At 37.7% G+C, this 15,001-nt stretch overlaps 2 protein-coding genes across 8 annotated transcripts; both read left to right on the top strand.

The window, feature by feature from the left end:
• The first annotated feature begins 80 nt into the window (after window positions 1-80).
• On the top strand, window positions 81-5,781 carry LOC116200658 (pentatricopeptide repeat-containing protein At3g29230-like). Of its 7 annotated transcripts, none has more exons than XM_031531489.1 (4): window positions 81-2,343; window positions 2,426-2,497; window positions 4,113-4,230; window positions 4,858-5,781. In XM_031531489.1, exon 1 carries the CDS (start codon window positions 347-349, stop codon window positions 2,213-2,215), a length of 1,869 nt encoding a protein of 622 aa, XP_031387349.1. In that variant the 5' UTR covers window positions 81-346; the 3' UTR covers window positions 2,216-2,343; window positions 2,426-2,497; window positions 4,113-4,230; window positions 4,858-5,781. The 7 variants fall into 7 exon arrangements, with proteins under 7 accessions (XP_031387349.1, XP_031387351.1, XP_031387347.1 ...); XM_031531491.1 differs by having other exon boundaries at window positions 4,793-5,781; XM_031531487.1 differs by having other exon boundaries at window positions 2,426-4,230.
• A 5,180-nt stretch (window positions 5,782-10,961) lies between these two features.
• LOC116201780 (putative B3 domain-containing protein At3g24850) lies at window positions 10,962-11,929 on the top strand. Its single transcript, XM_031533184.1, has one exon. It carries the CDS (start codon window positions 11,020-11,022, stop codon window positions 11,737-11,739), a length of 720 nt encoding a protein of 239 aa, XP_031389044.1. The 5' UTR covers window positions 10,962-11,019; the 3' UTR covers window positions 11,740-11,929.
• The last annotated feature ends 3,072 nt before the right edge of the window (window positions 11,930-15,001 follow it).

Genomic DNA, 15,001 nt, shown 5'->3' with positions numbered 1-15,001 from the left:
TGAATCTAAATAAATAATCGGAATTGTCAAAACGTTCTAACAAAAACGATAAAATATCTTGAATTTCGTCAGGAAATCTCACTTCCTACTAAAATAATATTGACATTACGATATTCAAACTGATCTTTAAAGTGCCACATCAATGTGAAGATCGATTTTTATTTTTTTTCAAAATTTATAATATAGAAAATTGAAAAACTAAATTAAATTAAATTAAACTAACTAATAAAAATCAATGAAGTTCCCGCTCAAGATTCTGGCGCCAGTGGAAGTTGGCCGCATGCTCTTCTTCAGAGGAACCGCCATGGCCATGGAATCTCTCCGTTAAGCTCGGAGCTCTTCGGGAATGACTTCTTCCGTCTCGAGGAATCTCAGCAGACACTTGCATTTACGCTCTGCCAAAATGGCGAACCCACCGAAGCAATCAGCTCAGGAGACTCCCCACAGGGCATTAGAAGCCAAATTCATCACTCTTCTGCAGTCATGCAAGGTTCCGAAGCAGCTTCACCAAGTACAAGCCCAACTGGTGGTTCATGGATTCGAACACAACGATTACATCGGCCCGAAGGTCATCTCCTTGTGCTTTGAAACGAAGGAAATCGGTTATGCGCGCAAGGTGTTCGACCAAATTCCCGACCCGCATGTCTCTCTCTGGAACGCCATGTTCAAAGGGTACTGTCGGAATGAGATGTACAGTAACGTTGTGGCTTTGTTTGGTTACATGAAGGGGATGGATGTTGTGCCCAATTGCTTCACATTCCCTATAATTCTGAAATCTTGTGGGAAGATTGGCGCTTTGGTGGAAGGCAGAGAAGTTCACTGTTTCGTGATCAAGGCTGGGTTCAGGGGTAACCCTTTTATAGGCACTTCATTGATAGATATGTACTCGGGTGGGGGAGAAATCAGCTCTGCTTTTAAGGCCTTTAGTGAGCTGCATGACCGAAATGTGGTTGCTTGGACTTCAATGGTCAATGGGTACATTTCGTGTGGAGATATAGTTTCTGCGAGGAGTTTATTTGACTTGGCTCCTGGACGGGATATTGTGTTGTGGAACACGATGGTTTCGGGTTATATCGAGATTGGGGACATGGTGGAAGCAAGAAAGCTTTTTCATCAGATGCCCAACAGGGATGTGATGTCGTGGAACACAATGCTGAATGGGTATGCAAGTAATGGGGATATCGGTTCTTGTGAGGCATTGTTTGAGGAGATGCCTGAAAGGAATGTCTTTTCTTGGAATGGTTTGATTGGGGGCTACTCACGTAGTGGTGACCTCTCAAAGGTTTTAGACTCCTTTAAGAGGATGTGGATCGAGGCCAATGTGAGACCAAATGATGCTACACTTGTAACAGTATTGTCTGCTTGTGCGAAGCTACGAGCTCTTGATTTGGGCCAGTGGATCCATGTTTATTCAGATAATAACGGCTACAGAGGAAATGTATATGTTGGTAATGCTCTTATGGACATGTATGCAAAATGTGGGATCGTGGCGAATGCCGTTGATGTGTTCATGAGGATGGAGAGAAAGGATCTGATTTCTTGGAACACCATTATAAATTGCTTGGCAGTTCACAGTCGTGGATCAGAAGCATTAAGTATGTTTCAGCAGATGAAGCATACTGATGTAAACCCTGATGGAATCACATTTGTGGGTGTCTTATGTGCTTGCACGCATATGGGATTGGTTACTGATGGTTTTTCTTATTTTCAATCAATGATTGATGATTACTTAATAGAACCCAAGATCGAGCATTATGGGTGTATGGTCGATCTGCTAGGGCGAGCTGGTCTTTTAGCCCAGGCTGTTGATTTTGTGGGTAAGATGCCTATAAAAGCCGATGCTGTAATTTGGACTGCCCTGTTAGGAGCATGTAAGATTTACAAGAATGTAGAAGTAGCTGAACTTGCTCTTGAGCGGCTTATCGAAATTGAACCAGAAAACCCTTCAAACTATGTCATGTTATCCAATATATATGGGGATCTTGGGAGATGGAAGGACATGGCAAGGCTGAAGCTTGCGGTGAAGGAAACTGGGTTCAGGAAACCGCCAGGATGTAGCTCGATTGAGCTCGCGGATGGTGTTGTCGAGTTCTTTTCCTTAGATGAGAGACATCCCGATAAAGATACTATATATGATGTGTTGAAGGGACTGGTTAAGTTGTTAAAATCATCTGGGTATGTCCCTGACCTGATGGAACTTGAAAGTGGAACTTGAAAGTGGAACTTGAACGAGATTCTCAGAGTCCAGTAACTCAATCTGAGGATGCATATGTTCCCTTCGAAATCATCGATAGCGATAGAAGCTTTGACTGAGCAAGCATCAGATAGCCTCCAAACAATGAGGTGACATGACTCAATTGAGTTCTTATTCCCTGTTTTTATTTTTGCTAAGTAGCTCACGCTGATTTTTCTGATGAACTTGCAGAGATAAGCAGCTCAGTGTTTCAACTCGTCCTTGAACCATTAGCTCCCAATTTAGATGTCCAGTAAACATCAGGTAAAGCTTCAATGGGTCTCATGCCCTCTTCTCTGTGATCTTTTTCTTTAATTATTTCCTATCTTAGCTTCTTCTGGAAGACTTCTTATCCTTTCACGTCTAGAGGGAAGTTTAAATGTCTGCATCAAATAATTTACTGGCGTGAGATCTTATAGGCGCGGAGCCACCAACAGAATCGCCTACCTCTGGTTGCCCTTGAATGCAGATTGCAGTTGCCAAACTGATTCTAATTTTTGAAGTGGAAGTTTGGTATTCTTTCTCTTTTGATTTTAAATAGTTTTGTGCAGTCACAACAACTGGCTCAAAAAATTGATCGTGGACATAAACTATTAGCCCGCAGGGATGGATTTGGGGTTGTTTGGGGTGGGGGTGATTGTGTCCCCTTGGAATCGGGAAAGTCATAAAATTGTTCATGTGTTATATCGAATTTGTCGTCCCCCGGCTTTACAATGTCCCCTCCCCCCGGGGGCCGAACTCCTAGATCCATCCCTGTTAGCCGGTAGGGTCATGTAAAGATCACATGAACTTACTTCTGCCTGCGAGCGAGGATCGAGCAGTTGGATCAAGTTTCTCAGTTGTGTTCTGACTTATATTTGGCTCAGTATTTATTTGTAAAGGCAATCTGTACTAATCCTACCTAGGGATATGGTACCTGAGACCCTATCACTTTCGACACTTTCGAATGGAGCCTCCTTTGTTTTGCAGAGGATAGGCCCCAAACCTAAGGTGGGTCCTAACTCACCGTACTCTCATGGACAATAAAAAATTTCTTTGAATGAAAAGGAATGTCAACAGCTCTGTCTTTAAAAAAAAAAAAAAAGTCAACTTCTGGGAAAAGTCTCTTCTTTCTCTTCCTCTTTTCTGTTTGGACAGGACATTCATGTCTTTGAATTGAGGTGCCTTGAGTCTCGCTCTCTGTATTGTTTGCTCCATGAAATCTGGATTCTGCTCTGATCAAAAGCTCATATGAGAGAACCTGGCATGGATTATGTTGGAGCTATGGTGAAAGATATGCGACAAAACACAATAATACATGGCATTTATCCTGTGATTCGGAATGATTCGGTTTTCATCTCCCCGAAACCAAGTATGATAGAAATTATTGGCCCTAATCTTCCTGATAAATATGCTATGTTTACTCTGTTCTATATCGTTCATAGAAAGGCTATATAAAGGTTAGTCTCCCCTCTCTCTGCCTGTCAATCCCAGAACACAAATTTCCAGGAATAACTCGCTGGTTTCCCTTTCTCAATTCGATTTGATTGGATTCTGCAATGTGGTTTCCATATTAGTACACATATTATATATTGAAATGATTTGAAATCCGTGAATGAAAAATTCTTTCGACCCTTTCTTTTCTGTCAGATTAGCCATCAAACACAGCATTCGAATATTTAAGTACTAGCGAGCAGCCGGCCTTTGAATTCTTTTAAAGGAAATAGTACAGTGGTTAGGGTGCAAGGCATCATAACCTTCAAGTTCTACTGAAAAGGAATGCCAACGGCTTTAACTACCAAGTTCTTTATTATTATTATTATTATTATTATTATTCCAGTGAGATAAGTAACATGTCCTTCCTTTCATACGCATTACTTGGGTCTTGGGTCTGGGCCAGAGCGAGGGTGGCATGAGGAGGAGTTTTAATGGATGCTGCAAGCTTCACTGCCTCGAGTAGCGGAAGTGGTGCCGGTAGCAGGACGATGGAGAGGAACGACTATCCCCTCGATGAGCAGGTTAGCTATTATTCACGTAAGATTTAAAATTTATAAAGAGAATAGATTTACCATTTGGCATGCAGTATAACATAGAAATAGAAACATACTTGATTAATGTTCTACGGTTGCTATTATTCATGTAATTACGAACTGATTGTGTTCTTATTTGTATTGGTATATTATGGCCCCCATATCAGTGACGATGGACGTATATAAGTGATATTTTCTGAGAAAATCATGCAAAGCTAGCAGTCGAAAATTAGGCTTCTTGTTCTTGTTGAATGTGCTTCTCTTCACAATTCTGGATCCTTTAGTAAATCACTCAGACGTCGTTGAATAAATTAGGTACAACGCAGTGTGTTGGACGAATTTGTAATTGAGAAAATTAATGATATGTAATCTGTTTGATATATTTATCAATAAGTTGTTAATTAATGGATTTGTAATTGAGAAAATTAATGATATGTAATCTATTTGATATATTTATCGATAAGTTGTTAATTAATTTATACAGGAGACATTCTATTTCACGATGAAACTTTTAATTTGTGTTCATGGTTTTCAATGTAACAATTATAAGTATCATAGCAAATGGGCTATCGATCAATTCGTGAACTCATCCAACATCGGCTCACGCTTATCTAGCATAAGGTCGACGACTACAAGCCTGCATGTATTCAGCGGCAACCGCACTGCGCCATGGGTTATGCGGTCAGAACGAGATATGCAGATTCCCTGCAGCCATGAAGACTGAGCACTTTTGATCAATCGATCAATTGGAGCTACCACAGTATGATGCCAGCACAGTGAACTCATCCAACATCGGCTCACGCTTATCTTGCATAAGGCCGACGACTACAAGCCTGCATGTATTCGGTGGCAACCGCAGTGTGCCGTGGGATTATGTGCCCAGAACCAGTTATGCAGGTTCCCGGCAGCCATCAAGACAGAGCACTTTTGATCGATCGGGTCAATTGGAGCGACCACATTCTGATGCCAGCACAGTAAACTCATCCAGCATCGGCTCACGCTCATCTAGCATAAGGTCGAGGACTACTAGCCTGCATGTATTCGGCGGCAACCGCACCGCACATTATGCACCCACAGCCAGTTATGCTGGCTTCCGGCAGCAATCAAGACAGAGCACTTTCGATCAATCGAAGACCTATAGCCTTGGCAATTATAGTTCTTCAGGTTTCCAACCATCGAGAACAAGCACTTCAAGTCAGTCGGGGACCTGTAGCCACTGCAATTGCAGTTTCCATGATGAATCAAAATCGAACAGTTCCCCTGACACTATCGGATGCGGGTGCCTCCGTTCCATTTCTTCTCCATTTCGCAGTATGAAATGGGTCATAGGAGCATGTCTAGCCTGACACAACATCAATCAAGTGGAGAAGAATGGAGCATCCCGATTCCTGATGGTTCATCTTCTTTCTTTTCGTTGGTTCATTATTTACTGTAAAATAATATTCTGCAAAACTATTTCCGGCAAAAAAAAGAGTAAGAGGATGTTACTGGAAATCTTGGTTTAATAAATAAATTTCCATGGAACAGAGATACTGTGCACGGTTTTCCTGCTTTTCATGGGGGTATATCCATCTTTACATGGATATAGTACTGGTTTTCCGCAAGGAGGATATTTGATTTGGCTCCGTTATTAGATATCATGATGGTTTCGGGCTGTATAACATGGTGGAAGCTAGGAAGCCCTTTTGATCTATGTGCACAACCAGGACGTGATGTCATGGAATACACATCCAACATGATCCCCGATTGGCTCTCTTACACAACTCAACCGTCCAAGGTGGATTCCTCGTCACGAGCAGTAGGCAACCGATTACGCCACCCAAGCAGTTCGGGACAGGCTACTGCACAACATAAGGACGGAAGAGAGAATGATACATCTTGTTGCAGACGTGAATCTGTGTATCTTTTTAGCCTGGGACAACGTGCTCCCCGAGCTTTCTTTTTTTCTCTTGGTCCATTTCATAACTCCAAACATGTTACAGCCACCCTTTGATCGGCAATCACAAAGCCCAATATCCCATACATTTCTCTTTGGGAGTCTAGTCATAACACTCCAGAAATGACTAGATCGAGGTCTAACCAAATTTGAATAGAACTCCCCTGACAGGTTACAAATGTAGCTGCCCTACGACACCTTATCGAGAAGGGTCCAAAATCGACGGGCGCATCGAACAACCGATAGATCTGCTAGGACATTATTGAGGACGTCTCGATATGTTCACGCATGACCAATGAGAGTCCCCTGGAGGCCGCACATAGAGTCCTTCGAAAAACGGGATCCACTTGCATTTTCAAAATAGAATTCTTCATGGGTCATTCAGACGACTTGAGACTGAAGATCATGCGTCGCAACGACGACATTTTCACAGCCTAGACATTGTTATTAACACATCAATGACTTGCTTATGAATACTATGAAAAAGGTTTTCTAAGCTTTTTAATCTATACTTCTATGCTATTATATAAACCCAAAACTCATCCTTTGATATCAATTTCACATTCCTGAAGTACTCTTATCACATAAATCTCCTCCTCATGCAGTGTCTATTTATCATAAGGGCAAATTACAAAAAAAAAAACTCAACTTTTGTAAAATGTCTCAGTTTTGTCCTAAATATTGTTTTGTAACAAAAAAACTATAAGTTTTCTAAAATGTCTCAAAAATGACCTCCGTTATAACTTCCGTCAATTTTTGCCTACGTGTGACCTACGTGGACTGTTAAAGGGACCCACCATCAGCAGCAAAAATTGACGGAAGTTATAACGGAGGTCATTTTTGAGACATTTTAGAAAACTTATGGTTTTTTTTGTTACAAAACAAAATTTAGGACAAAATTGAGATATTTTACAAAACTTGGATTTTTTTTTGTAATTTACCCTTATCATAATGCATCATTTTTGCAAACTGTAGGAAAAACAAAATAGCAACAAAGAGTTGCGGCAGAGATGGCCGATGGAGCCCAACGTCGGTCACCATTACTTGGGCGAAGTCGCTGGCCACCTAAGATGTCTGCAACGACTTCGATTGGGGGTGGTGGCCATTGTTTGGGCAACCACTGCCTGGGTCAAGGTTGTCGACAACCTCTGAGAATGCCGACGACCTCTTTTTATTTATCCGAATATTGACAATGATCTATTCATATGATAAAATTACACTAAAATGAAAATGTAAGATTTAAAAAGAAAAAGAACACGAGCGAAGTAAGGATAAGCATTCATTTGCTTCATATTCTCATTTATACATTACATAATTATGAAGCGATACTGATTATCATATGTTGGAAGTTAACATAATATCTTTTATTTATAATTTGAGATAAGATGACAAAAATATCATGGTATTTCTTTGTAATTGGCATGATTTAAATTCTTCTTGGTAGAAATAATATTCGATTAAGAGTTATTTGTTCCCCTTCATATTTGGTAAAGAATAAAAAAGAAAAAGTTGGGAAGGAAAAAGAAGGCCAAATATGAAGAGCCAACACGTGGCTTCATATGGATTAGAATAGGGACCTGTTCGATTTTTTTTGTATAGAAGAAAGATAGAAAGATCGATAGATAGGTTGTGTGAAGATCAGCGCAGAAATAGTGAAAAATAATATATATCTTTGGTATATATTTTTATTATATTACTATTTTTGTAAATTTTTCACTGGTGTCATAAGTTATTGAGTTCATCTTTAACCTAAAAAATTCGAATTAATAAGTTATGATATTCAATTTTTTATAAACTCACGAATCTCTAATTAATATTTCAATGCGAGACAACAAACTCTCACAATTCTCGTTAATACTTATGTTGCTACTTAACAAAGCAGAGTATTAAAATTTTTGAAAAGAAAGTGTAGTACCGCGTTAATATTACGCTATCAATTGTCACTTAAAAATATAATTATTATCATAAAAAATAAAATCCACAATTACAAAGACTCGAGTTTGCCAAAAGACACGAAGATTCACGTATGCACAAGAACTATCTTCTAGCATTGCTCTATTAGTCGTATATTGTAATAAATATTGAGAGAATAAATTATAAATTATCTAGATTAGCTAACATCCCTCGTCAAATTAGAGTTGCACTGCAAATTAATGAAACCGCCTGAAACAAAAACGAGTAAGATAGGTTAGGTTGTGTATATGACTTGAATTAAGTACAGTGTGTGACACGTGACAGGTGATAGGTGACAGATTATATTCAATTTGGAGACAAAGGAAGTGGCTGAATGCCTCTAGGTTGGAAGTTTAAGTCACGATACATACATATATATATATATATATATATATGTCTATATGTATATGACCATTGTGGATCTTTTGTGTAATGCAAGACCTGATTAATTATCGACCTATATATGTAGTAATTTAAAGAACAAGACTGAAGCGATAGTAATAATATCGATAAGTAGATGATATTTGAAGTTGTCCGAAATTTATAATTTGAGATAAGATGATAAATATCACGGTGTTTCTTTGTAATTCGCATGATTTAAATTCTTCTTGGTAGAAATAATATTTTGATTAAGAGTTATTTGTTCCCCTATATAAAGTGAAATCTAAATTTGTAGCAAAAATTGGGAAAAAATAAAAAAGAAAAAGTTGGGAAGGAAAAAGAAGGCCAAATATGAAGAGCCAACACGTGGCTTCTTATGGATTAGAATAGGGACCTGTTCGAATTTTTTTGTATAGAAGAAAGATAGATAGATAGATAGATAGATTGTGGGAAGATTAACGCAGAAATAGTAAAAAATAATATATGCCTTTAGTATATATTTTTATTATATTATTATTTTTATAAATTTTTCATTGGTGTCATAAGTTATTGAGTTCATCTTTAACTCAAAAATTCGAATTAATAAGTTATGAATATACTCATGGATCTCTAGTCTCAACAAACTCCCAATAATTCTCGCTAGTATTTATGTTGCTACTTAATAAAGCAGAGTATTAATTTTTTTTATAATAAATCGCCAAAGTATTATACTATTCAAAGAAAAAGACATAAAACCGGAGTTGAAAGGAAACTACCCGTGCCCCAGCATCTCTTATTAAACTCCAACGATAGAGTCAACATGAAGATTTTTATTGCTCGTAATGCAGAAGCTACCATTGCTTTTATATAGCAAGCGAAATACTACACTTTAATTGCATTTGGACATAAAACGTTTAATTACTTGGATGATTTCAAAGCCAACTTCTGAGTATATATGGTTGTGTCTATATGTTAAGTAATATAAAGAGCCAAGACATGGCTCCATATGGATTAGGATAGGAACCTTTTGAATTTGGTGTGTAGAAACGTCTGAATTTGGTGAGTAGAAGATAGATAGATGGATTGCGTGAAGATTAGAGCCGAAATAGTGAAAATATTATATATCTTTCACATATAATTTTATTATATTATTATTATTGTAAATTTTTCGCTGATATCATAAGTTATTGGCTCATCTTAAATCCAAAAATTCAAACTAATAGGTTATAATATCAAATTTCTTATAAATTCATGAATCTCTAATCAATATTTCGATGCGAGACAACAAACTCTCAAAATTCTGGCTAGTAGTTATGTTGCTACTGAATAAAGTAGAGTATTAAAATTTTTGAAAATAACGTGCAGTACCGTGCAAAAATTGTGCTATCAATTGTCACTTAAAAATATAATTATTATCATAAAAAAATAAAATCCACAATTACAAAGACTCGAGTTTGCCAAGAGACACGAAAGCTTCATGTATGCACAAGAACTATCCTCTAACATTACTCTATTAGTCGTATATAGTAATAAATATTGAGTGAAAAATTATAAATTATCTAGATTAGCTAATAATATCTATAATTAGAGGAGCAGGAACCTCTCATTTTAATAGATGTAAAAATAATTATGCCTATCAAGATTATCGAAGAACAAACCCTCCTAATGTTGGATTCCTCCTAGCACCAAAAGATATTCCGCAATTGATTTCTCAACAAATACGCAAAAGAGAAAAAAAAAAATAATCACGTACGGCTACTATGATCTATAGTCAATATAATTTTGTCGGTGAGGTTAACTTATAGATGTTCTTGCCTTACTGAGTAATATTGCCTTCTCTTTGACTGCCGATTTAGCTCCGACTATGGGTCCTTTCGGGGGGTCACGATATTTCTTTCCGGAAAATATTGTCAACATATTTTTTTTAAAAAAAATTCCCTCTAAAAGTCTCAAATAACTATTTCTTTGGATGAAACAATATACGGATCGGGTAGAGATATATTTGCTCCACATTATATTAGGAAATTTCTGATTTCCTCATAATTAGTTCAAATTAGGAAATTGAATAATATTTACAAAGCTTTTTGTACAAAACGTAAAACTATTATATATAAGAATTAAATGTTTTAGAAGGCAGTGCTCTTATTTGAAGGTGACCGAAATATCTATTAGAGAGAGCACTTCCAATGCCCGCCTCGCTCATCACGGAGACGCCACTTTCCGATCGGTTCCGCCATGTGGGAAGGCCATTGTTTTACCGCCTCAACAGCGAGTCCTGATTGGAGCTCATTGTACTAACTCCTGTCCATTCTGTGCAGCCACACAAATGTGACCACGTACTGAGTTTCCGATGAGGAGTTGCCGCGCTATATATACCCATGTCTGTGTGCACTTTGGAGCATATCTTCGCCTCCTAAAATTTTTCCGTCTTTTCTAACTGAAATCAACGCTCCTCAGGTTCTCCATGAACTCGACGATGAAGAAGCTGGCGGTGGCCGAGGAAGACGAAGGTCGAGTGATCAGTCAAGATGACGAAGGCTGTCGACCCATTATCAAGAAGAGGCGAGTGCAATTCTCTGCCTCGGTCCGAAGATTTTGCTGAGGAAGATACTGAGGGTTGGAAGAAGTTGGACTACTTACTTTGCGTAGGGGAACGCTACGAGGAGCGAGAAGGGCTAATGAGAGAGAAGGGGTTGAAACAGAATACCGTGTCCCGCCAGATAATCGTCGACTCCAGGACTGATGCTGCTGCTAATGAGAAGCAGGAAAATTTGAAGGGAGGGCCAAAATCGAAACAGCCAGACAGGGAGATCCCTCAGGACGTCAAGAACAAGATTATTAAGGGCCTGCGAGGGAACGAGATTCTCTTTGTGTGCGAGAAGCCGCTCACCAAGAGCGATTGTAACAAGAATGAACACCGTCTCATGATGACCGAAAAAATGATCAGCTGGTCGCCCTCGTTCTTGAGTGATGACGAGAAAGAACTCCTCAAGACTCGCGATGAGAAGAATAAATTGAACGAGATACCGATCGAACTGCTGGAGCCCACTCTCAACACTTGCAAACTGGCACTTAGGAGGTGGGAGATGAAGAAGCCTGGGAGGTCCTCCTCCGTCGCGTTCGTGCTCGCGGGCGGGTGGTATGATGTGGTGGCCAGGAATGGCCTCAAAGTGGGGGATCGTGTCGAGGTGTGGTCGTTTCGGCGCGGGTCGCAGCTCTGTCTTGCTCTGATCACAAAGCGTAATTAAGGAAGAAGATCACAAAGCGCCTAGTTAATTATTGGGGTTTTTGCTGGCTTCTTTAGGTTATTTCCTTGTGTGAATATTACTCGCTGGTTGTTTTAGTTCAATCAAGATCGTTAATTTCTGCCACTTTTCTACAACTTTTGTTTCCCTAATCAGCAACTTGTCTAAATTGTGTATTCTAATTATATCTTCCATCGGCGAGATAGACATCAAATTACTTCGGTGCCATTTAGGTTTTTCCTGTTTGCAATAATAGGCGGGAATCAGTGAAACATGCCACAATTTCAAGGTCGAGAAAAATATACACACGAGGAAAGAACAAGAGATCGAGAACAAAGACAGAGTCTTCGAGTGACAGCCGGACTTGAATCTTTTTCTGAACTCTTGTTAACTTGATGTTCATGTCATCATATCGATCTAGAACGATGTCTTTTGTTATTTCTAGCATGAACTAATTTCTTTTGCTTAGGGTTACAATGAATCTTGACAATTGATCGAGAGTTGTGAATTCTCTCTTGATTTTTATCGAATGAAATTTTAGTTGTTTATTCCTATTCATGCTTAATGTTTTTCAATTGATCGGCCACCGATTGAGATGATTTAATAATCTAGATGAACTCGTGAGGGAAATTCTAGGTTTAGCTGTGATAAGAATAGCCTAAGTTAGTCTTGATCGGAAGACGGGATTATTAGCGAAAAGGATAGGAATATACCTACTCGCCTTAGGTAGTCGAATTAGGATTTATTCGTAATGTGTGCCTCGTCAGCACGGCCGTTAGATATTGACGGAAAAGATAATGCCGGGATAAATTTGATACAAAAAGTAAATCATGAGATAGATTTGATAAAAAAAATATATGATAGATTTGACAAAACAGGTAAATCGTGAACTATTTTAGGTAAAAATTTCGAAAAATACGTGCATGGACACATATAGGTTAAGTACTATTAGTTTCATAGTCTTTAAAGTTTCTTTTTGTCGGTCTTGGACTTTCATGGATAATCCAATAACGACAAATAACGTCCTCGTCCTATAATGTCTCATGCCATGTACCATGTCGTAGCTATTACTAGCTAGCTTCCTAGCTATAGATTTCTATACACACTGATAAAACGAATGAGGAGATATTCTTTCCATTATGTCGACTCGTTTCATTAGCGTAATTGTATACTCAAATCTCAATGTTTGTTGTAAGATTAATTTAATCTAATTTGATCCAAATTTTAATTGAAAAATGTAAAATAAGAAATTTATACTAGATGAATTTACTCATTTGTGGCAAATAATTCTCAGGTTCCTCTGTGTGTGCTCGTTTCGTGGGCGATGGGCAATATGATGGATCTTGATTTTAGCCTGATTGAAACCGGCTCTCTCGCTTTCACAATACTGATCACTACTTTCACTCTTCAGGTCCCGAAAGTTTATCGAAATTTTGCATTTTTTTTCTCTCTCTTTTTACTTGAAGCTGCAAAACTAATTAAAAGATATATTAAGTTTGATCTCATCTTCGTTTTACTTTTTGGCAGGATGGAATTTGTTTGTCGTGTCGAGGCTCAGGTAATTGTAGAAGAGTGAAAATATCTCTGATTTAATCAAATTGGAACATTTTACCGAGCAGCCCATCTACAAAGTCGTCGAGCTGTCTCTCTCTCCCTTCTTCCTTTTTTCTTAATTTTCTCATGTTTAATCGAAAATTGGTCATCGGTCTAACCTTGGTGGATGTCAATCACATATATTAATTTATTTCTTCCTTCCATGCATTTGTGTGTTCATTTCTATTTTGGATTTCAACTTTAATCAAAGTTGTGAAATTTGTGATGATGGATGTCAATCACATATATTAATTTATTTCTTCCTTCCATGCATTTGTGTGTTCATTTCTATTTTGGATTTGAACTTTAATCAAAGTTGTGAAATTTGTGATGATGGATGTCAATCACATATATTAATTTATTTCTTCCTTCATCCATGCATTTATGTGTGCATTTCTATTTTGGAATTCAACTTTAATCAAAGTTGTGAAATTTGTGATGATGGATGTCAATCACATATATTAATTTGTTTCTTCCTTCATCCATGCATTTTTGTGTTCATTTCTATTTTGGAATTCAACTTTAATTAAAGTTGTGAAATTTGTGATGAGACTTTAAAGTTAATTAGTTCTGATTTCCACACACACAACATTAGCCCTTGCGCACCTACTTCATGCCTGCGAGATAGCGTCTTTGGGCAAATTCAGAATTGCTTTGTTTTAGAAAATTGTTCCGACTTTTAAATCTCTTAAAATTTACTAATTTCTCTCGATTAACAATAGATGAGTTAATGAAAATGATTTTTGAGATAATAGAGTAGTATTTTTAAAATATTTTTCTTGAAAATACGGGAGATATTCGAAGTTAGTATATATAATAAAATTCAACTTATGATGGTTATAAAATGGAATTTTTCCTTAAATAATAGTATAAGATATATACGTGCACTTCCATATACATTTGTCGTCTATATTTCACCAACACGTGGTGTAATTCGCTAGTAGTTTGGGTCACTATTTATTAAATTTTTATGTGACTTGCACGAGTTGTTCATCTCCAATTCAAGAGCCCAAACTGATTTATTGTAAAATTCAATTCCCACATAAACTCATGAATCTTTTCATATTTAGCCATTGTGGGATTATTTGACTCTCAACACTATTCAATTTTGTGAGATTAGTTGAGACCCAGGTGGTATTCGATAAATTAAGTGTTTAAAACTTAAACACTTAATTAGTTAAGAGAATAAATGTATCGGAAGAAGAGAGTAATGAATAAGGATGAGACAAGTTTTATAAAGGATAAAATTTGTATTCAATTTTGGCTTATTTCATTTTGTCAGCATTTTTTATTTATTTCATTAAGTAATTTTTTACTTAATAATTGAGTGGTTTAAACTATTTTCTCTCATATTTTTAAGTACATTTTTTTCATTTTTTTTTCTTGCCCCCTCCCCCCCTTTTCTTCTTGTCGCCTGTCCCCTCTTTCTTCTTTCTCTTCTTCCAGTCGGCTTTTCCCCATTCGCTCTATATATACCCATGTCTGTGAGCACTCTAGAGCATATTCAACTCCTAAAATTTTTTCTTCTTTTCTAACTGAAATCAACGCTCCTCAGGTTCTCCATGAACTCAACGATGAAGAAGCTAGCGGTGGCCGAGGAAGACGAAGGTCGAGTGATCAGTCAAGATGACGAAGGCTGTCGACCCATTATCAAGAAGAAGCGAGTGCAATT

Source organism: Punica granatum, chromosome 3, assembly GCF_007655135.1.
Source record: "Punica granatum isolate Tunisia-2019 chromosome 3, ASM765513v2, whole genome shotgun sequence".
Taxonomy (NCBI): Eukaryota; Viridiplantae; Streptophyta; class Magnoliopsida; order Myrtales; family Lythraceae; genus Punica; species Punica granatum.
The sequence above is the reverse complement of the archived record's forward strand: the minus strand, read 5'-3'. Positions and strand labels throughout refer to the sequence as shown.